General features: G+C 37.3%; 1 protein-coding gene across 2 annotated transcripts in view; it reads left to right on the plus strand.

The window, feature by feature from the left end:
- LOC309512702 (transmembrane protein 132C) overlaps positions 1 to 14,801 on the plus strand; it is a 328,786-nt gene that overhangs the window by 62,210 nt on the left and 251,775 nt on the right. For both annotated transcript variants that reach the window (XM_082188408.1, XM_082188409.1), the window contains exon 2: positions 5,242 to 6,130. In XM_082188408.1, the coding sequence (XP_082044534.1) occupies positions 5,242 to 6,130 (889 nt within the window). The remainder of the gene's footprint in view (positions 1 to 5,241; positions 6,131 to 14,801) is intronic.

A 14,801-nucleotide genomic window follows, 5' to 3' on the forward strand; every position in this document is an offset into this window, starting at 1 on the left:
CAGTGACAAGATGTCCCCCTTCAGCCCTATTTTCAGCTGTGTTTGTGTACAACCGTTCATGTGTGTGCATAGCCAATCCTCCTAAATGAGTAATTTATTCTTACTGATTCACAACCAGGCCATTCATTGCCATGTCCTTGGTCAAAACAGAGCGCAGAAAGAGAGAAAATAAATAGCCTAATCAGAGCACAGAACGTTCTTCAGTTTAAAGGTCAACGACTTAACAATTGATTAAGATGGGATGTTAAAACACTAGATGGATATGACATTTTGAAACTGGATTCAACAGCAGAAGCACAATATTAATATAACTTTTTTATTTTGACAATTTTTTATTTAGTAATTGTAGTAGTTGTAGTAATAAATTATTATTATTATTTATATATTTGCAAAAAAAAAATTACCAAATTGTTCAGTCCTACTATTAAGTAGATTTGGTTAAACCAGGTTTAACCTAAGTTAAATCTCAATACCATATACCATAAATATTACTATTGTAATTGTACAGTTGTACTAATAGTATTAATAATTATATTAGTTTTCTTAAATACTCATGTTTTATAGTGAAATATTACTATTTATTCTCTTTAATATTTTTTGTAATAATTATAATTATTATATTCATATAGATATACATTATAGATATAATCATATATATATATATATATATATATATATAGGATTTTAAATCTCAATTGCAAATTTTTTTTTTTTACTTCAAACTAGCCAAAGCAGAAAGTAAAAAAAGAGCAATACATTTTTGTAGCAATTTTGTTGCAATCATAACAGGAAAAGAGTTTTAATCAGTTATATGTTAAATAAAAATGGATTGGATTAGATTAGGGCTGGAACTAACGATTATTTTTCCAATCGATTAATCTAATCGATTTGATAGATTGATCGAATAATCTAACGATTATCCCTCTATTAGAAATTCGAAATAGCTGTTTAATCCTTTGGTTAATTTACCAATAAATAATAACCGTAACTTATCTAAGTATGAACATTTGCTTAATGCTATTATTGATCACAAAAGATAAGGTTTATGCAGTGTAGGCCAAATTAGGAAAGAGCTACACTTTTTTCATCATATTGAGGTAGGATGTTTTATTTTCAGATGTTCCTGCATATAAATTGTGCTATACCTTTACCCTGTCAGTGTTACAGAGCATGCAGTGCACCTTTTTATTTGGACTCTGTTTAAAAAAAAAATCCTCACTTTAGATCGGGCTGGATATTTTTGTAATAACGGCTGATTTTCAGCATGAGCCACTATCATTGGGGAACATAAAGTCAGGCAAATCGACGTATTCCAAGCAAATCGACTAATTTAGTTAATCAATGTAATCGTTTACATCAATGCATATTTCCAGCCATAGATTTGATTCAGGTTTAGTTCATGAAGTTTGTGTTTTGGTCTAAAATAATTCCTAGAACAGTGACATGGTTGCTATATATAATGGGTCATATGTTCACCAACACAGATAAAACAATTTGAGTGCCTATCTGTGTCTATTTTGGTTTATGTCCACTTCTTCATATCAGAGTGTCTCATCAGTCTCTATATTACTTTCTGTCTGTGAGGTGAAATCGATGTTTCTGCTGGAGGCTTTTCTGTTGAGGTTATGATATGCCACAGCCAGTGCTGTCTACCAGAAACAGCGAGGGAGATATTACATAGGATACAAACAGTGCCTGCTCTGGAAATAACTTTGGCACTTCTTTTATGATGCAATAGATTTGAGAAAAGAAGTGAAAAAGCTGAACTTAGTTCAGTTCTCTGAAACAATAATCTGATGGCTGAGGTGGCCATTAAAGTTTTCATATTCAAATGTTACTTTCAGTGTCATTTTGCATTAATAGATCATTAGTCTCCCACTCTCACACATATAAAACTGTAAATTTGATTTATATTTCAATGGTTTGGAATGGTTTGAAAATGAAAATAGAACATAGTGCTTCCGAATATCTAAAAAATAAATATTAATTTTCATTCTCGACGTTATAATGTTGTGGTTCATCTGTAGTATTAAAAAAATATTTAGTTTTAATTTGTTTAGACAAAGTAGTACAGCATTTTAATTTTAGCCATTTATCAGTTATTAGCCATTATCAGAACATATAATTCGTTACATTTATTTAGCGCTTTTCTAGGTACTCAAAGTGCTTTACATGAAAGGGGGAATCTCCTCAACCAACATATGATATATGATATGATATAACTTTATTGTCAGAGAAAGAAATTTGACTGAAACTTGCGTTATGGTAAGTTCATTCACACTTTACAAAAACTGTAACACATATACAAGACCTTTACAATCACATAGAAAAAAAGACATTTAATCAAATTTATTTTATTTTATTTTAAGATTTTAATCAAGTTTATTTTGTAGCTTAATTAAATCTAACACCATGTCGTAACCAGACGCGATGCAATAAGATTCCAGCGACAAATTATGTGTCTGTCTACACCAGAGCCATAGAGAGAAAGAGTTGCGACACTCTTTGATGTTGCCGCTATGGCTGTCACGTGGTTCATGTAAGCCCCAATAGTTCCAAAACATATGCTGGCTGTCATGTTCTTCTATGGGACAGACAGCAGCGATTGCATTATTGAACGGTAAATATAAAATAAAACACACACCCAAGTACTTTTTCAGCTGTTATTGCATTATTGCATTTTGTTAATGTCAGTTTTGCATTTGGAGACAAGTTTTAGGCTATATTTTTGGAGGGAAAAGCTTAGTGTTCATGTTCGCATGGGTAGTAGCACTGGCTTTAGCGGCTCTAACTTAACTTTTCCATATCATTCATCTGATGATGGACGTCTCATAATATTTATTTCAGCACAACTGGGCTGTATTAGGCTATTGATTCCCGTGATTTTGCTTATAAATTCCGATTCAGCCATTAGCCTACCTTCGTGATCACGCAAAGAGGTCTGCCGTGGCGGTCCGTTCAGAATTCGCTTAGAAGCTAGCTCACTTCTTCTGATGAAAGTGGCCACCCCCAGGACCACAACGTGAAACATGATCATGTTAAGACTAAGAATATTATTTTAAGATTAAGCCATACACATATTATCAAAATTTACGAATTTACGCTTTTATGTTTGGTATATAGGTAAGTGCAGAGTGAAGATTTTTCAGTCCTGAGTTTCAGTACAGAGTAGGCTAAGGGGTAGCAAGTAACTCAATCCAAGTAACTTAAGCAATTAACTAACAAAACACTTGAAGACAAATTAAGGTTTTCAAATAAAATATTTTTTATTAAACAATGGCAGACAACAAAAATGTGTGCTTGTGTGAGTGTGTGTGAACAAGAAAAACAAAAACCAGGGGCAGGTGATCCATGAAACAGACAAGACTGGTGATGGCCATAACAATCCTAGAGGTCCAGCATTGTTCTCACAAGCCGCTTCACTCAAGACAACAAAACATAATGAAAAGTTAGTAAAGCCCAAAAAATTTAATTAAATAAAAGTTGCTATAAAGGTGGTAGCGATTCATTACCGAACTCTTACTGTCACAGCTGACGAAGTCGCGCTATAGCTAGCAGGCAGTGCTTGAAAATTGGTTTAAACAACCAACATAAAATATAAATAATTACGCTGTGAATGTACAAATGAAGACCAGTATAAGCATCGCAAAGGGCCTCTGATACAATATAGACAGTTGACAATTCAAAAGAGGTCGATATTTCAGCAACTTACCTCTGGAACAACTTGACGAGCAGCAATGTAAGTGAATGGTGTCCAACGCCCAAATGACAGTATTTGGAACTAATCCGATCTTCAAATCCAGGTAGGCGGTTAAAAGCGCCGCCATTTTTTACAACGGAGGTCTATGGGAGTGTCGCAACTCTTTGGGTGCTTCTCATTTCTTATTTGTGCATCCTCGTTTCCTTTCCTCGCTTCCTTTCCTCGCGTCTCAGCTCCGCCCCCTGTAGGATGCGAGGGAAGGCTGCAAGGAAAAGACGCGAGGACGGAGGAATCGAATGTAACTTTTTTTTAAACATTGGAATACTTGATCACTCAAGCGTCACTTCATCGCGTCATCAGCAGCGCTCAAAGGATCTGCCCTTATGTTGTTGAAGTTTGTTTATTTAAGAAATTCATAATAAATAATAATAAAGCAAAATACCCTGTTGAAATATGTGAGATGTGTGGTTTATATAAACTGCAAAGGTAAAGTATAAATTAAAATGATTGTGACTGATGTGAAGGGGGAGGAGAATTTAGACGTGCGTCACGTTTAAGTCGATTAAACTCTTCCGCATAGGATACACCTGTGTATCCTCGCTCATGACTCCTCAGGAAGCCTCCAAACTCCGCGATCCTCGACTCCTCGCGGTGCAATTAGAGAATTGAGATGTCCTTCAAGATGGCTGAGCTCGATCGGTTTCCGGGTCATAGGATGGAGGACGGAGGAGAGAGGAGACGAGGAGGGAAATTGAAAAGCACCCTTTCTCTCTATGGCTCTGGTCTACACTAGACGCGACGCGACTGAGAGATGCGTCAAAATCAATCAAAACCCACAGCCAATCAGAACAGCGTGTGGGCGGGCTCTTGCGGCAAGTGCACAGCATCAGAGATTCACACAAGAAAATGGATAAGTAGGCTACATAATCAAATTCACAAATATTACACCATTTAAACATTATTAAAAATACATAGGCTACTGAGTTACTAAAACAATCTTTGTCAAAGAATACAGTTGTTTGTTCACAGTTTGAACGTTCTTGTTTCCATGTTTAATATCAAGATCTAAGGTGTATTATCCATTGTTGCTTTTACAGCTTCAAAGCTGGGAGCACTAAATGATATTCAAAGTCACATTGCATGCTTTTAACATGAAATAAGCACATAACTGTACCTGAGATTATGATTGCCACACTTTGTGTTTGTTGTTCCAGCCGCGACGTCGTAGAAAAATAGAAACCGTTTCTGAAATAGAATCGTTGCGTGTCGCCGTCGCGGCTGGTTAGGGCAAAAACTCTGATTAACATGGAAAAGATACCTTTTATCGCGTGTCGCGGCGCCGCGGCACTTGTAGTTAGGACACTGTGTAATACAGCTTGATGAATGAAGGCATGCTTTTATTCTAATTCAATTATATCTTGGGACCGGAAAAATAATGATCAACTTCTTGGTATCAGTCAGAATTGTAAGATTCTGTGCACCGTTCTTCTCAAAATACACACCCCACATGTAACTCTGACACCTCTTTCCTTTTCTGTCAGTTACAGACTGTCGAATCCTGGAGAATCTTCAGCGCTACGCCTCCCCTACTTACCTGCCCGTCAACTACCAGCTCCTCAACACAGAGTCCTCCTTCTTTCTTAAGGAGGCCACCCAGGACTTCATGCGTAACTCTAGCTTTCTCTCCAGAACGGAACTGTTCTTCATCCACCAGGCCAGGAAACCTCCCATCATCAATGCCACTTATGGAACCCTTGCTGTGGAAGAGCCTGTTCCTTTGGATCTCCTCCAGATGCCTGGCTCCTTTGTGGGTTCCTCAACCCTCTTCACCTTCAACTGGAAAGTGCAGACCTTTGTTCTCAATGAAAGGATTTACCTGAACAAACCCAAGGTTCAGGTCTTGTTCTACATTGCCGGGAGAGACTGGGACGACTACAGTGCAGTGGACAAACTTCCCTGCGTATGGATGTTCGCCTTCCATGAAACCCAGGAGGTCCGTGGGAGCTGCAGGTTACGAGGGGACATGGGCGTTTGCGTCGCCGAGCTCGAGCCTCTTCCTGGGTGGTTTGCACCTCCCAGCGTTGTCCCAGGACGGCAGAGGAGTCCAGATATGCCTGAAGGAACACCTGTAGAGCTGTACTACAGCCTTCGGGGCGCAGAAGAAGGGGGCTGTCTTTCCGAGGAGTTAGGGGACAAGAGCGCCGCTCACTCGGATCAAGAGGGATTGTTTGGGTCTCCGAACTCTACACCCATGAGGCGCATCGGGAGTGTACGATTATTCCAGACTCCATCTGTTCCGGAATTATCAGAGCAGCGTTTGGATGGGAATTTTGCAGTGTTGGTACCATCCACGCCTGTTCGGCAAAGGGATACCGTGTCAGCATATGTTGCAGCTTCCCCGTACTCACCTGTAGAAATGTTCACTCTCAGGTAAGAGAACTTCATTTGCAAGATGTGGAACTGCATTGAAACTGCTGTGTTAGCAAATAATATCCACATGAGACCTTTTCCTGGGACTTTTATGGCTGTGTTACAGTAGTGATGGTTTCTGTAATGAATGCCACAGGAAGATTTACTATTGACGTCATGGCATTCTATCAGCAGTTAAATAGCAATTTGCTTTGCAGCTTCAAAGATTCATTAAAGCCTTTTTGCTTTGTTTTCTATTCTGTTATTTGAATCGCAACTAATCATACTTTGCCCAGTTATCAGTCTTTGCTCCACTTGGATCTCCATATTTGGTCACATATTTTCTTTGCCATAATCATTTGGCTTTTGAAATAGTTGTGATTAATTCCAGCTGGTGTGCCTGAGATGAATTTTCACTTCACGGTTACTTTACTTAATTTAACTATGTTTTTTGTTTACCATGGCAGAGAGAAAGACATCTTCATTTTCAGGTGAAAACATCCTACCGCACTGAATCTGCGGGTACTAATTAGAATTTGCAGATGCGGCTAAGTGATTTGGGTAATTAACACACAATGCAAATGAGGATGTCATCAATTAGAATGCGCCTCCATTAGCTTAATGACTGCAAGCTCGTCCGATTGTAATCACAGTGGGTGAGAACATTTATAAACCATATGAGACCCAACCAGACAAGAGGTCAAGCCAATTTGTCAGCCCTGCATGTGCACGCAAGATAAGAGGCACTAGGAGAGACGATAGCTGGTGTATTTTGAAGAAAATCAGATAGCACATGGATGTCAGCTGGGTTTTCTTTGCTAAATTCACTTGTAAAAGTGAAAGCACAAATCACTTGCTTTTTGATGGTGGTGTGTGTAGGTTTGTCTAACAGTGTGTGTGTGTGTGTGTGTGTGTGTGTGTGTGTGTGTGTGTGTGTGTGTGTGTGTGTGTGTGTGTGTGTGTGTGTGTGTGTGTGTGTGTGTGTGTGTGTGTGTGTGTGTGTGTGTGTGTGTGTGTGTGTGTGTGTGTGTGTGTGTGTGTGTGTGTGTGTGTGTGTGTGTGTGTGTGTGTGTGTGTGATGTGATCAACAACCACTCTACTTGAATATGCTGATAGGATGAGACCCATTTTTATTGTCCCTGGTGTGTGTGTGTGTGTATGTGTGTGTGTGTGTGTGTGTGGTTACTCTACTGTAATCATTGGAAAAACGATTAATGAATAAAATATTGATGTGTAGTTATGCAATATGCATGTTTAAGGGGTCTTATGACCAGCAAAACCATGCTTTCATTTTCTCAAGCATAACATTATCCTCTGATTAATTATTGATTTACAGCTTTAAATGAAATCAGTGTTAAATAGTCTACAGAGGATCATTAAAGAAATTTGAAAGAAACAAATGTACTAATTCTCAATATTAATGATCCATTAAATGTTTTTTTCATGAGCTGATGAGTATGAATGTCTCAATTGAGAAATGAAAGCATGACATTTTTTCATTATGTTTTTGTGTAGTGGAGAAGGGTTGTATATCTCTTCTGAAAATTAGACGGAGATTAATCAAGGTCTGCCTTAATTACCATAAATAATATTCATGTAGCAAATGATAAAAAAATTATATTTTGATTTCATTATTTTTAGTTGCATGTTTATGTTGCTGCTTAATCTGCTTTACAATTATATATTTTTTGAAAATTAGTTTAAAATAAAGTATATTTTCTAGAATCCATTTTGGCTTATTTACATACTGCATATTACTTTAGCAGACACTCTTAATCACTGCATTACCATGTAAGATTGTATTATGAATTACTGTATGGCCAATTATGGCTGGATGGAGTTTTCTGATATTTTTTGGGGATTTTCTCAAAAGTAAAAAAAAAAAAAAAAAAAAAAAAAAGCATCCAAATTTGGTTATAATTATCACTTTAGGCTGTGTGGAAAGCGTCCCACAGATACTGTATTAAGTCGGGCCTGTGGAACATCCACCGCCCAACTCAAAAAGCAATTTTGCTAAAATGATTTCATTTATTTTCTCATGCATAATCATTTTTGCTCAGTGGTGGTGTCATTGTGTATTGCTTGGTCCGATTTAAAATGTGTCCACTTTCAAACTAATTTTGGCAGAACTTTAGCTGCAGAAAAAAAAGCATTAGCTTTTTTAAAAATGAAAGAATATAATCCAATACCACTGGAGACTCAGAGAGTGTAATGCAAAGACTGCACCAACTATTGTACAAAATTATGGGAAGCCTTCAACCGTAAGGGAGTCATACAGAGTTCAAAAATAGTGCTTTTAAGTTGGTATTCTTGCCATTGCACTAAATAGCTCTACTGGGATTGCATGTTAGCTACTCTAACATGATCAAATGTTAACCTCAATCTCACCAGCTTCATGATATTTCGGGTTGACTGTATTTTATATCATTTGATGGTCACACTTTAGTTTAGGGCCCAATTCTTACTATTAACTACAAGTTTTGCCTCAATAAACTCCTAATGACTGCTTATTAATAGTTAGTAAGGTAGTTGTTAAGTTTTGTTATTGAGTAGGATTAAGGGATGTAGAATATGGTCATGCAGAATTAGGCATTAATATGTGCTTTATAAGGACCAATAAACTGCTAATATGCTAGTAATATGCATGGTAATAAGCAACTAGTTAATAGTGAGAATTGGATCCTAAAAGTGTAACCCATATGATATTTTGATATGTGCCTGGTTGTTCTAAGTTAATGAGTTTTTTTGCTGAATATCTGCATTTGGTGTGGAATATTGGTAAGTGTTATGCAACTACAGAGATTAATGGCCCTATCATACACCCAGCACAATGCGTGTTTTTTGCTAGTTTCAGCCTGACGCAGTTATCATTTTTCACGTCCTGAAACATCGTTGCTTAAATAGCAAATGCATTTGCACCCATTTGTGTGCCCATGGGCATGCTGGTCTGAAAATGAGGTGTGTTCGGGCGCATTGTTGGCGCATTGCTATTTTGAGGCAACTGAAATATTTAAAGAGCGCGTTAGTAATATGCGCCTATAGGTGGCTCCACAACGCGCGTACACTTTGTCCCGTAGATGGTCTGCTTGCACGCTTTAACCTAGCGCACGGGCAGATCTGTTTCCTTGTTAGAGAAGTGTTCTGTTTTTCTGCATGCAAAATTTGCCATGTAAATAGCGATTCCGCCATGGCGCGAGTGCAACTGGCTTTTAAAGGGAATGGGAGATGAGTCTCTGGTTGGTTTATTGCACGTTACGCCCAAAACACACCCATTACTCATTAAGAGAATAGGAACAACCCTTTTAGATCATGCGCTGGGTGCGCTGACCATTTTTCCTGTCGTTAAACTAGCAAAAGTGGATTTGGACACGCCCTAAGTGCAATTGCGCAGTCGCTTTAGACCATGCATAATATTTCACAGTATTACTGTTTTACTGTATTTTTTTATCAAATAAATGAAGCCTGATCATAATATATTATGCAGGTGAGCACAAGAGACTAAAATATCTTTAAAAACGTACTGGCCACAAACATTTGAACTGTACTGTATATTGAATATCGACATCAGACTTATTGTCATCTGAATTCACAGCTACTTTTATTGTCTTTAATGGAGAAAGTTGCTTGTGGCCATATAATGGTGTAGTTATGGCATCTACCAGTAGGAGAAACTGGCCCATGACTCACATTATGGTGTAGACATAGAAATCCAACTTTCTTAGGTCACCAAGGACACTATTTTGATCATGCACTAGGGTCAGATTCACACTGTGACATTCATCACTTGCAAGCATTTTCCCTTCTGAGAAAGGACAGTAGATTTTCAATGTCAAAACCATTTTAAGCAATTTATTATGCACCTTTATCTTTAACTGAAGTAATAGGTCCAGTCGTGAGTCACAACTGATATTGGCTGTATTCGAGTCTCTTGCAGTCTGGTTTAATCTTTTCTGTTGAGTGAATAGCATAATTTAGCTAGCATCTGCTTATGCTATATGTATATACTGTATCTAAAGCACTGAGGTCTTGGAGATAATGATTTTTTTTTTCCCCAAGGCATTGCTGAGGCAAAGCACTGCACACTTCGCAAGAATTTTCCTCATCACAATCATTAGCTAAATCTTGCATTGCTCTATCTGTAATACACTTGCTCTATTTGCAGGTGACTGGAGGATTGCATGTAAGTTGCTTAGTTGCTTTGATTTGCGTGCGTATCAGCAACATTTTTCAATTGCAGGTTCAAGATGAAAGCAGCAACTCTTATTCCCCATGCTTCATATGCACGCTGTTTTTATTCTCATGGCTGACTAAAGAAAGTTTCTGACTTTTGCAAGAAAATTCTTTAAATGAGTCATTTGAGTTTCTTAATAATAATTAAGGGAAGAATTGCTTGTTTATCAGCTCCCTGGATTGTTGACCTGACTGGTTGCTCTTTTTTTTTTTCTCTTTTTTTTGTGTGTAAACATTGCACATCTATGTCACCCATATCTATGGAGGCAACTGCTGGCATTACCAGATTGGAAAAAAAAAATATTCTTTTTTGTTCACTTAAGCTTCATACCATTTCAAATCTTGAGTGTGAATTAAACGTTGTTTGGATCATAAATGGCTGACATAAACATAATTATTTTATCCTCAAAAGTAGCTTTTGTTCTAGACTGAAAACAGGCAATCCTACCATATGTACAGTATCAAGATGTGTATGATGAATGTTTATAAGTAAACTCATATTTTGAATTTTGAACTACAAACACATAAGGACAGTATTGCTGGCCGATATTTAGAAATCATTAGAATGATTTTTGAAGGATAATTTGACACTCAAAACAGCTATTTTGTTTTGAGTCCGTTTTAAGACCATATTGTCGTCTGAATTTTGGTTAAAGAGAGAGAAGGAACACAGACTTATACATAAAAGAAAAGAAAAAATAGCCGACTTTTGAGATAGAGAATAATTGGTCTACAATTATGATCTTGTTCGGACTCACCTTTAGATTTGGATCAATGTAGCCTGATTTCCACCAACGGTGCACTTTATGTATTACAGTATGAGAAAGCAATTTTGCTGACTGAGTCTCCACAATAACTGCACTGATGAACTGTACACTTTGAACAGTTTCCTTTATCCTCAGTAACATTTTCATTTTTTATGAGTAAAAATTAAAGTTCTGTCATCTTTTATGTAGTTAAAACCCATTTGAAAGAGATCATTTGAATTTGTGAATTGTTTAAATTTGTGCTGATTGCTTTGTTCTATACAGCTAGTCACTGAGAACTGAAGCTTCGAAAATAACCATAAAAGTATCTCAAAGGGATAGTTCACACAAAAAAATTATAATTATGTCATCATTTACTCGCCCTCAAGTTGTTCCAAACCATAACACAAAAGAAGATATTTTCAAGAATATGGGGAACCAAACAGTTGATGTACCCCATTGACTCACGTGTGTGTGTGCGTGTGTGTGTGTGTGTGTGTGCGTGCGTGCGTGCGTGCGTGCGTGCATGCATGTGTGTGTGTGTGTGTTCACACTTTTTTGTGAACCATGCATCCCTTTAAAAGGGGTCTAAACAACTTCTACACAATATTTTTAATTATACTGTTCTGTATCTTCTGGCGGTTCAGTGTGCAACTTGAACAACTTCCAATCAGAGGAATAGGAACATCCTTGATTCAGACTGGTTTTTCAAACTCGATCAGCTGATTCATCGAAAAGACCCAACCAAAAAGAAACATTCGTTCACACCCCAGACATCGCAGAAAGGCAAATGGGTTTGGAATGACATGAGTCAGTACATGATGACAGCATTTCAAATTTTCAGTGAAATATTCTTTCAAACAGTGCTTGATAATATTCCCCAAAGATATTTAGAAATTCATTGCGCCGTTTAGTGGCAGTCATCCAAGAGATTTATCCATTATACACAGATGTCTGAAAAGCTGTCCATCAATGAGGTTACACAATCACGGCACCTCTGCAGGCATCGTAAGTAAAGTGTGATTTATGATCTGCGATGGAGTAGAAATATATAGAGGGGTAAATATTTATGGCTGGAGCTCATGAAGTAGCAAGTCATAATGTTCTCTTAGTTGGAAAAGTACCTTATTAGGGTTGAATATTTGTGTCATATTGCCCGTCTTTTGCTAATACGCTGGATGGGTGCAAGAACTGGCAGGATAAATCGTTTACGCTTCTCAAACTGTTTTTGTTATTTTAATCATTCACCCCCCTCTAAGAACAATCTACAGATTATTTGGATGCTGAACATTGGATTCAGAAGCTGTCGGCTGTGCTTAATAGAAAAGAGCAAGAGAGATTTGTACTGGCATATGTGAGTGTGTATATGTGTTTCTGTTTACATCAAGCAAGTGTGTGAATACCAAGAGCAGAGCCTATTTAAAGGGAATCAATTTGTCCCATCTTTAAAAGGCAGTGCATCAGTGGGCACATTATCTGCAATTCTGCCTCATTATACACACTGATGGACAGCAGTAACTACTGCAGTCACCTCACCCTCAGCTGGACCCGTCAACAGGTGCACTACACTGGCCTGAACACAGACTGGCTGCTTTACCAATCAAAGCTACTTTATCTCATTTCGGGATTTTCTCTTTGCATTTGGACCTTGACAAAAGGACAAAAATATATGATTATTCATGACTGGCATCTGTGCAAAAACTGTTTATTTTCACTTAAGACATAACTGACTGTGTGTATTTGACTTTTAGGCACAAACCTGAAGCCCAACGTATACTGCACCCACACTGAAAGCCACTTCTCTTTTGTGGCATAATGGAACTCTTTTTATTATCAAGCTCATCCTGCAGTTAAGCAACAGTAGATTGCATTTTATGAAAATCACTGATTTAGCTGATTTGGATGTTAAATTTGGGAGAACGAAAGCGCACCACTGTGAAGGAAAGAAAGGCACAAAAATCAGCTTAGTAAAACAGCCCTGGTTTCTTGCTGTCGTTGCTGTAGGGTTGCTGTCGTTGCAATGTCTCCACAGTGACATTGCAAATTTATTGTCTTTTTCAGACACCTGGTAGAACTGCCAGACTGGTGAATGTAGTGAAGTTATTTTGGCTGCACATAGAAAAATTGTCTTGCAGGTTTTGCATCATCTGGTTGGCTCTTCTGACCGGACTTATAGAGACCAGCCACAAATCAAATGATTATCGGCCGATAACAATCAGTGGCATATCAATCAGAGCACCCTTAGTAACAATGCCAGGTTATGGGCTCGAATCATGGAATGCATGAACATGAAAAACGCATGGCATCAGTACATTGCAATTTGCTTTGGATCTGCCAAATGCATGAATGTACATTTTAGAGAATATTCTCTAGCACATTATTAGGCCATAATTAGGTGGTCCACTGAACATTTTAAAGAAAGAGAAAAAGAGAAAAGGTATATTAAGATCACTATTCATTGTGAAAAGGGCTATACAAATACATTGAATTAAAAAATATATTAATAATTATTTTAAATAAATTAATATTTTTCAGGTTGTTTTTTTTTTTTACATACTGTACTTTTAACAAACTTTAAAACAATGTTGTCCTTGTAATATTACACTTGTTGTTTTTCTTATCACGCAGTAGAAAGTCGTAGAAAATATAGCAGACTTTATATTTTAGAAATAAGGTCATTGTATTTGGGGGTCCTTGGCATCAAAAAGTCAGAAAATCCTGATGATGCAACTTTTGATGAAAATGCATCCTTAATATTGTATTTTAGTATTTTATTTTAGTATTTTATTGTAGTTTTATTTACAGTTTCATGAAAGCAGTAAGGAACTAATATATATACTAATATATATATATATATATGTGTTTTTTATTTTTATTTAACTTTTTTTTTAAATTGGACTTTGTTACTTTGTTGTAGCCTAATTTAGAGCTGTTGAATGTTTTCTGGCACAAATAGAGAAGTTGCTTGTCCTCAAACATAAGGAACTTGCGGTTCTATTGCACACATTGTGTTTATCGTGCAATTAATACGCGAAAATGAGTTTTTGCGTGCATATGATATGCAGTTTTCGCTTGCATTTGATACGCACTTTATTGCGTGTCATACACACGCACTCCACACGACTAATCCTACCCATGCGTATCATATGCACGTACCCTACACCACTACTAAACCTACCCATGTGTATCATATGCACGTACCCTACACCACTACTAAACCTACCCTAAACCTACCCATGCGTATCATATGCACGTAAAAACTCATTTTGGCGTATAAATTGCACGATAAACACAATGCGTGCTATAGAGACACATTTAGTGTTACCGGGTTGCACAAACACATGCACACAAACAAATGCACATCTAACTAATAAAGGAACTGTTAATTAGCATCCTTTTGCTCAGACGCCACTCCACTGACCAATAGTCTGACCTCTCATCAACCTCTGTTTCTTCTGCTTTCTCTTTTTCAACTCAGCGTGACTCAAAAACTCTTGCTAATGCTCTCAAACTCCAGGACCAACTAATTAACAGACCAAGCAGAATCTAAACAGGCACCAGCTCAAGCACCTGCATATTTTGAACTCTTCCTGAACACTGATGAATACTTGATTACGCCTGGTGAGCGAGAGCTCATTATTTCTGTATATTGAGTGATGTTTAGTCACATCCAAGTTTCTTTGGACATTTCTTCAACCGGTTTATATGGACTGTCT

The sequence above is a fragment of the Leuciscus leuciscus genome (assembly GCF_965113295.1).
Source record: "Leuciscus leuciscus genome assembly, chromosome: 13".
In the NCBI taxonomy this organism is placed as follows: domain Eukaryota; kingdom Metazoa; phylum Chordata; class Actinopteri; order Cypriniformes; family Leuciscidae; genus Leuciscus; species Leuciscus leuciscus.